Source organism: Nilaparvata lugens, chromosome 4 (genome assembly GCF_014356525.2).
Source record: "Nilaparvata lugens isolate BPH chromosome 4, ASM1435652v1, whole genome shotgun sequence".
NCBI lineage: Eukaryota > Metazoa > Arthropoda > Insecta > Hemiptera > Delphacidae > Nilaparvata > Nilaparvata lugens.
Window position 1 is genome coordinate 6119867 of NC_052507.1, and position 9248 is coordinate 6129114.

The window sequence follows — 9248 nt, forward strand, 5'->3', positions numbered from 1 at the left end:
ACAGCTGATAATAATTATTACGTCGTCTGTTGGTGATGGAAGTGAGTGAGCGAGTTCATGTGTGTGGGACTGTGTCAAAATTATGACTCAGCTGTTGAACTTTTGTAATCATTTCGATTAGGTACTTAGTGCTTGCAAAAAAGCCGGATTATTTTCAATCCTGATTAATTCCAGTAGATCCATCTTTTTGAAATGGTCTTCTCTGATTTGGTTCACGTGAAATCATTCAGGATTAAAAATTAACCAGCTTTTGTGCAACTGGGCCTTTGTGAGGGAAATTTTTGCATTCCTCTGGGAATTAATCTCGATTTACTGTGATTAGATAGAACATTTCTGTATGAATATTATTATAATTTCTACTTTCGTAACACATTTTTTATGCTTTTGTACTCCAGAGCGAAGCTCGGTCCCCGATATTTTTCATTAAATGTCTTATATTAAATGAAAAAGACTAAGAAATTGTCAAAAAACCTGGTTTTTTGACGATTTCTTAATCTTTTTCATTTAATATGAATAATTACCACCATATCAACTTCTCAACAACACAAAAAGTGAAAAAAATGTCTTATATTTACCGTCAAAGATATTTTATTTTTAGAAGGATATTTCAGATTATAAGATTGGCAAATAATTGAAAATTATTTTATTAATAAATTTTTACAATACAAAATATTACAATTAATTAATACAATCTGATAATAAAGAGTACTACTATAAAATTGATTATGCTCAATGGTAATTAGATTAAGGTCCGGTTGCACAAAAGTATTTTACATTTCAATCATGATTAAATGCCATGAGAACCAATCAGAGATCTTCTTTTTTTAAATGTCTTCTCTGATTGGTTCTCGTGACATATTATTGATTGTGATTAAAATTCAACAGGCATTTGTGCAACTGGGCCTAAGATAGGTAAATCCTTGAAAATTATTCGAGTAATACAATTTGACAATACAAAATATCCCTGTATGATTGATTATTACAAACTGACAATATATATTTGAAGAGACTTGAAATGTTGTCAAAAATCCACTTTTATTTTAATAAAAATTATTATTTTACAAGAGCATGCTTTCGTGTGTGCTCATCTAAAGGTGCGTACAGACTTTCGCTCTGCTCCGCAACCGAACGTCACTCCAGCACAGCGATTGATGATCGACCGGGGAGCAAGAGTGGTTTGACCGGGGAACGCGAGAAGATCTAACATCTTCCATAACGTTCATGATGGGTGCGACTGCTGAGCGGGGGCGGAGCGACTGCGGTACGATGGAGGAACGATGGCGGTACGAGGGCGGAGCGTGCTCGGTGCGGGTTGGAAGCGCGTATATGTGTACGCAGCTTTAGACCTGATATAGAATCTATGTCTGGTCTAAGGTGTTCACACATCATCAGCTATAAGCCGCACTATAACTTGTGTCAGCATACACAAAAGCATGCTCCTGTGATACAGTAATTTTTATTAAAAAAAAGTGGACTTTTTTTGGCATTTCAAGTCTCTTCAATTATGGAAAAGTTCTGCAACATCAATATTCACGCTACAAACTTAATTAATATTGATTATGCTCAGTGGTAACAAAAGTAACCCTCGGCTTTCACTCACAGTTTATGAATTTTGTCATGCTCCACAACACTGTCCAACCGATGCAAATTGTTCCACCAATGATGAAGCTTCTCAGACTTCAAAATCGACGCAAACCACGGAGTGAGCGGCGCGTCCAAAGTGTCCAAAAAAGCGGGCAACTCGTTTTGGCCGACATAATAGACATCACTGACCTCGTTGGCGTTGGGAACTATCGGCAGGTCCTTGTGGAGCACGAGGATGTAGTCGATCTCGTGCTCGCCCCACGTTCCGTCGCCAACCGACTTGTAGTGGATGCGGGTGAGGTAGTGGAGTGACGCCGGTTGCGTGTGGATGCGCGGAATGCCCAGCTCGTATTCCAGTCGACGGCCGGCCGCCATTTTGACTCCGGAGGCGTTCGTTTCGACCGTTTCTTCGCGGAACTCGTGGAGCGGGTGACTGCAACAGGCGTTCGATACGTAGCCGGGGAATGTCACCTGCGAAATACAAATTAGAATTAGTTTTGAAAAGTTTATTGTATTATGGAACATCTATCTCGTAGAATGGAAAAATACCAGAAAATGTTTTGAAGTATACGATGTATTATGTAACTATAGTGAGGTTCACGTTATAATGGCAGTATTTGATTAGGGCATGAACCTGACTACAAATAATGAATTCTATTCTCTTCAGAAAGATCTCAAAGATGGTGTCTTTCACATAGTGTTTTATATAATAGGCTATATATATTTCATACATTTGTCTCCTAGAGATGCGTCTACTTAACCCCTGAGGTGATCTGATACACTCAACTTGGACTATAGTGAGGTCCACGTTATAATGGCAGTGTTTAATTAGCAATGGTATTGCTATCATTGTCTATCATTCAACAAAGCGGATAGCATTATATCTCTCTCGCTTTGCTCTGTTGCCAGATTGGCTTTTAACAATGTAGATTAAATAATTAATTAACAAAAAAATTCATCTAAATTATGAAATTATTGAAAAATATATTTTATTGCTTAATAAAATATAATTGATTATTTTAAAAGAGAATGAACAAATTATATTACATCAATAAACCTGAATCAGCTACCGTAGAGAAGGCATTGACAAAACAGTGAGGTTCGGCAACGTTGTTCTCCTATCTTTCTCCACTGCCATTATAACGTGGACCTCACTAGATCATGTTATATGCTGCTGAGACATGGACGATAACAGAGAGAGTATGGAGTAGAATACAAGCAGGAGAAATGAGGGTCCTCATAGCAATAAAGGGAAAAACATGTAGAAACAGAGCTAGTAATGAGGAGATAAGAAGAGACTGAACATGGAAAGCATAAGGGGAGAGATAGAAAGCATGAGACTAGGCTGGTTTGGACACGTGAAGAGAATGGGAGAGGATCGGCTGCCAAAGAGAATGGAAGAGATGTGGATTGAAGGAAGGAGACCAAGAGGACGATGGAAAGATGAAGTGGAGAAGGGAGGATACAGATGGCGGCAGGTTGAGATGGGAAGACCGAGGAGAGGCATTGCTCTCACCTAGACCCGGCACTAGCTGGAACGGGACACGGATATGTAGGACCTTCCAATCTTACAATAGGTGTAGAGAACCACAGGAGGCCCACTAATATTTTAACACACCAATTATGAGTAGGTGATATTGAATTAGCTAACCATAGATAAAAAATAGCATAGGGAGAAATATATCCATTGGTACAGGTTGTTTATGATCCAAATATTAAGCCGATTTTCTGTTAACTCAAGCCAATTACTGACGCCTACTGTCTATTATTACTGTTTTGGCCGGGTGTGAATGTAAGAACGGCACAGTATGAGTACAGAGACTAGAGTAGTCACTGTAAGTATGAGAGACTACCAGCGTCACATAGCTTCACGAAAAATAGCTCCTAAGTCATCAGCTAGATATGGAGCTAAAATTGGAACATGGACTCCCGATAACATGGGATATCTCTTTATGCTATTTTTTCTCAATGTCTATTTATTAGAAATCGAGATACCGGTTTCAGTTGTTACACCATCATCAATCTCTGTTGAAGCAGAGAGTTTAAGTTGTTGCACCTTAGTCAATCAATGAAATACCGGTATCTCAATTTTTAATAAATCTGTGATTGAATAATCTAGTGTTTTTTATTGAGGAAACACACCAAATTTGTACCTTGGACGCAGACCGGTTCTGCAGCTATAGTGAGGTCCACACTATAATGGCAGTGGAGAAAGATAAGAGAACAAGGTTGCCGATCCTCTGCCTTGTATGGAGGGTAGCTGATACAGGTTTATTGATGTAATATTAACTGTTCATTCTCGTTTAAAATAATGAATTATATTTTATTAAGCAAGAAATTATATTTTTCAATAATTTCATAGTGCATTTTCATAATTAGGATTACAATTCTACATTGTAAAAAGACGATCTGGCAACAGTGCAAAGCAAGAAAGAGATAGCGCTATCAGCTTTGCTGAATGATAGACAAGGATAGTGCCATTATAATGAGGACCTCACTATACCGACCGGTATATCGATTTTTGATCAATTTCTGGCTGTACAATTTCTAGTTTATTTTTTAAAGAAAACAAAGTAGTACCTTGGAAGCAGACCGTTTCTGCAGCAACATCTCGTTGTTTGAGTTGAATATAAAGACGCTGAACGCCCGGTGCAACGGAATGTCTCCGTTGGGTTTCACCAGGTGACACTCACGCTTGTTGGCGTGTCCCAGAACTCGGTCATTCTCGTCGACCACCAGACACATTTCGTTCATGCCTTCCTCCTGCAGTTTGTCGGCGATGAAGGGAGCTGAACGCTGAGAGAAACTCCTCCGCACTGCTCGGCCGCCGAGTTGCAACAGTTTTAAGGCCATAGCGCGACTAGATTTGCCACCAATTCACCTGCAACACAAATAAAATTCGTTACTATATAGTGAGGTCCACGTTATGATGGAAGTCTTTGATTAGCAATGATATTGATATTCTTGTCTATGATTCAACAAAGCAGATAGCGCTATCTCTTTCTTACTTACTTACTTTTTACTTCCTAGGTCCTCCCGACGGTCGTGTGTCCGTGGAGTCGTCATAGTTGTCCCGGGTTAGTCCAGGTGTGTAGCAGTGTGTTCCCCAACATACTCTGCTACTGAGTAATAGGGTCTTGTCAGCAGGTACATCTTCAGTGTTCTTGGGAATGTCCCAGTATTGACCATTGATTTTACATGCAGCGGGAGCAGATTGAAGAAGAAAGCCCCAGTGTAGGCTGGTGATTTTGCAGTCTTAGTGAGTCTGTGTTGGGGAAGATCAATATTATTCCTGGTTCGGGTGCTGTAGGTGTGTTGTCCGCATCTCAGCCTGGGGTTTGTTTCCACCACCGCTAGTACTGTTTCCATGATATATAGTGAGATCACTGTCAGGATATTATACTGCACAAAGAAGCCCTTACAGTGATCCAACATATTTCTTCTCAGTATAGTGCGTATAGCTCTCTTCTGTATACACAGTACTCTGTTGAGGTTTGCTATTGTTGTCGATCCCCATGCAACAATGCCGTATTTGAGATGAGATGAAAATAGGGCATGGTAGGATGTAAATGCTGTCTTCTCATCTGTTATATTGCGTATTCTGCGGATCACATACAGTGCTGAAGATAGTTTTTTACACAGGTGATCTATGTGGTTTTGCCAGGTGAGATTTTTGTCCACAAGAATTCCGAGGAATTTTGTATTGTCGGCCTCCATTATTTCTCCATTCAGGGGTTCATGTTGTTGATTTCTATTTGTGAATGTAATACAGACTGTTTTTGTAGTGTTGATGGTAAGGTTTAATTTATTGCAGATTCCTTTAATTTCATTGAATGTAGAATCGATTACTTCATTTTTAGACATTTCCTTGCTAGTGGGCATAAGTATTGTTGTGTCATCTGCAAACAAAATGCATTTTTTATCAGGTTGTAATTCCTTAGAAAAGTCGTTTATATAAATGAGGAATAGCAGGGGGCCCAGTATCGATCCCTGTGGTACGCCTTTAGTGACTGCTTGTATGGATGATCTATAGTTGATTACATTGCTATTGATTTTATGTTCTACTTCAACATATTGTTGCCGGTTTGTGAGGTAGTTTTCTAGCCAGGCAAGTGCATTTCCTACAATTTTTAGTTTTTTGAGTTTGCTTTTTAGTATGTTGAAGTCTATTGTATCAAATGCCTTTTGTAGATCAATAAAGAGTCCACAGGGGGTTTTATGTTCTTCCCACATTTTTGTAATCTCATTGTGTAAATTGATATTGCAGTCATTGTGCCGAGGTTCTTTCTGAATCCATGCTGCTGTTTCACAAGTAAATTGTTGTCTTCAAGATGGGATATTATTTGATTATAGGCTGCTCTTTCGATTATTTTTGATGGTGTAGGCAGATTAGCAATCGGTCTGTAATTCCTGGGATCAGTTTTGTCACCTTTTTCAGTTTAGGATAAATCTTTGCCACTTTCATTTATGATGGAAATTTTGCTTGTCTTATAGATGAGTTAGCAATGTCAAGAAGTGGCTTTTTCAACTCGTCCTTGCAATACTTCATTATTTTTCCTGTAATCTCATCATATCCAGCTGAGTTACTTGGTTTTAGGTTGTCAAGAAGGCAGTCAATGTCTGATTCTGAAATTGTGGAGAAATCACTGAATAATGGAGCATCAAGCATCTCATCCTCACTATCTAATGCGTGCATATTTGACTTTGGTGGCGGTTGTGTGAATAAAGAATTGAAGATATTTCTCGCTTTGCTCTGTTGCCAGATCGTCTTTTAACAATCATAATTAATTAACAAAATATTTCATTTTAATTATGTAAATTCATTATGAAATTATTGAAAAACATAATTTATTGCTTAATAAAATATAATTGATTAGTTCAAACGAGAATGGACAGCTGATTTACATCAATAAACTTGTATCAGCTACCTTCTATGGACGAGTTGTCAGTCATTGACAAGACCGAGGTTCGGCAACGTTGTTCTTCTAACTTTCTCCACTACCATTATAATGTGAACATCACTATAGTAGGGTTTACGTTGGTCAATTTTATTTATTTGAATTGAATGGGCTACATTTATCCGTTTAAACCGAGTATCCGCATACGGGCCTGAAAGTTGTTATAACCTCAAAAATATATAATTATAATGTGAAATATGTAATCAACCTCAAAGTTTTCCTCACACTTTTCTATTAAATGTTTTTATACATCCTACATTGACTGACAACTGTTCTTATCTCATTTTCCCCATTTGTAGGGTGGATTGTAACTTCAAGCAGAGAAAAAATAATACTAATTACAGTTTGTCTCTGCTTCAAGTTGAATCCAAAATTGAATAAAAACACACATATGTTGTTAAATTTTACACAGTTTTATTCGGAACACGACCATGGTTTCGTGACAACACTGGTCACATTTTCAAGTTGACTAAAGCTGTAAAGCTGTGCCACGAAACCATGGTCGTGTACCGAATAAAACTGTGTAGAATTTGACAACATATGTGTGTTTTCATTCAATTATGGAACGGCTCTACAATATTGACAATGACTTAGTCGAATTGAATCCAAAAGTTAAACATGTTAAGTAAATACAAAACTTGAAGAAGGGTCTACATTGGTATATTAGATTCAAGTTTCTGTTCTTTTAAACTTGACTTCAAGTAAACTTTACTAGTGCAAACGCTTTTAAATCATCATTTAATTGTTCTAAACTTTTAGCACACTTATTATTGGACAGAGATTGTGATGAAATGTGACACAATAAAGGTGAGCCACACAAAGCGTTTTTCAGGCGTTATTAGACAAGTCGGCAAGGCAGGAAGTTTTCCGATTGGCTGATTATCAGCTGATTCCCCATCAGCTAATCGGAGATCTTACTGTCTTTAAGACATGTCTGAAAAAAACTCTCATGAGTCTCGCCCTGAGGACCAGACCACAATTAAGCGTTTTTTCAGGTGCCAAGTCAATCGGAGAGCTTCCTGCCTTGCCGACTCGTTTATCAATATTATTTGTACACACTACTTACTTATTGTCGTTGTAAGGAAGAAATAAGATGAGAAATTTGATGGATACAATTCTATGCAAGTATACAGCACTATTCAAGTTCAATGCTGAGATAAAATTGTATGGGGTTATGGTCAAATTTTGAGTCTATATTATTGTTTAGCTTGGGACAGACAATCAAGAGTGGAATAACAACCACAACGATTATATTTTAACACATGACAAATATCAATAAAAATTGGCAGAACTTATAGAGTAAAATTAATATAAAACAGAAAGAAACATTTTACAAAGGAAAATTTGACATTGGTCAACCACTTGCTTTCTGGAATCCAAGTTGCTTGTAATTATTGCTAGTTATGAGTACAAAAATACAATAGGATATTCCCAGTTTAGTAAAACTAGAAAGTTGACGACCTACTAAGAGATGAGCTGGTTGGTAAATGAATAAGGTGAGTAAGTCTAAGTTTACATAACACATTCTTAGCTGAAGTAAAATAAATTTAGCTTACTATTAGTAATTACCTTTTGCACAACAATCCAGCAGTTCTTGGTCAAATTATTGTAGGCTAAGAATATTATAATTTTTGTGAATTGCTGAATATAATAATCTGAAACAAACACGTAAAAATCAGCTCAATATTGCGATTATTAATGTAAAATGATAATTTATGGAAAGTTTGGTTATGTTGACTAATTCTATTCTACAAATTTACCTCTCGTCTGCTGCCTTGTCAGATGTACAGCCCAGCTGACTCGAATCAGCTGATGTGTGACCAATTTCATTAGAAATATTGTTATAGAATTCAATCAACGAATTAATATTGAATTCCAAGTAAAAATAGAGAAAAATGCTTCAAATAGTTTTGAAAAATTTATATAAATAGGATAGAATTAGCAACTCAGCTGACTGATGGTCAACCTGTTTATTATCAGCTGATATTGGTCGGTGAGTTTTACTAGTCGATGAGTTTTACCGTTGCATGGTCGACCAGTCTCAACGTTGCATGGTCGACTAATTGGACCCCCAGTTCAGTTTTAGTATTCTCTAAGTCATTCTGCTGCCCTGGTATCTGATTTTGATTTCAACCTCTCTTCGGCTGCCGCTTTTGAGCTTCAAATTAATTAATATACGGCTTTAATATGACGGCTTTAATATCTATAGCAAATGGCTCTGATCTATCAAACTGAGTAAGCGGCAAATTTAATCACTTTCAGAATTTTTGAAATGCGAGATGCAACAAACTGGGTCAAAAAAAAGGTTGGCATAACAGCTTACTTTGTTGTCGACCGAGTTTGTCACGTTTTTACCAGTTTCAGTATTCTCCTTTGTTATTCTGGTGCCCTGGTATCTGATTTTGACTTCAACCTCTCTTCGGTTGTCGCTTTTGTGCCTCAAATATATAGAACATACGGCTTTCATGACAAGTTATACCTATAGCTGAGGGCTACAATACAGATATACATTTGTTCTAAAATTCAATATACATGTTTATACATGTTGTTTATAAAGACTATAATACTAAGAGAAAAGTTGTGACGGGGAGATTGAATATTTTTTATTCTAATCCGTGATTTTTTTATATTTTTTTAACTCATTAAACAATAAATAAAAAAATATATTTTTTTAAATACCGTAAAATGGGGTGAATAGCAACAGTT

General features: G+C 37.0%; 1 protein-coding gene across 2 annotated transcripts; it reads right to left on the minus strand.

Moving 5' to 3' along the window:
* Window positions 1-628: 628 nt before the first annotated feature.
* Window positions 629-8323, minus strand: LOC111046213 (isopentenyl-diphosphate Delta-isomerase 1). Of its 2 annotated transcripts, none has more exons than XM_039425600.1 (3): window positions 8303-8323; window positions 4165-4465; window positions 629-2055 (listed from the first exon to the last, which is right to left on the minus strand). In XM_039425600.1, exons 2-3 carry the CDS (start codon window positions 4435-4437, stop codon window positions 1597-1599), a joined length of 732 nt encoding a protein of 243 aa, XP_039281534.1. In that variant the 5' UTR covers window positions 4438-4465; window positions 8303-8323; the 3' UTR covers window positions 629-1596. The 2 variants fall into 2 exon arrangements, with proteins under 2 accessions (XP_039281534.1, XP_022187402.2); XM_022331710.2 differs by having other exon boundaries at window positions 8112-8321.
* Between the last annotated feature and the right edge of the window lie 925 nt (window positions 8324-9248).

Coding starts and splice junctions, on each gene's coding strand:
- LOC111046213 (XM_039425600.1), bottom strand. CDS start 4,437: ATGGCCTTAAAACTGTTGCAACTCGGCGGCCGAGCAGTGCGGAGGAGT. Junction 2,056..4,164: donor AGAAACGGTCTGCTTCCAAG/GTACTACTTTGT, acceptor TGTATTTCGCAG/GTGACATTCCCCGGCTACGT.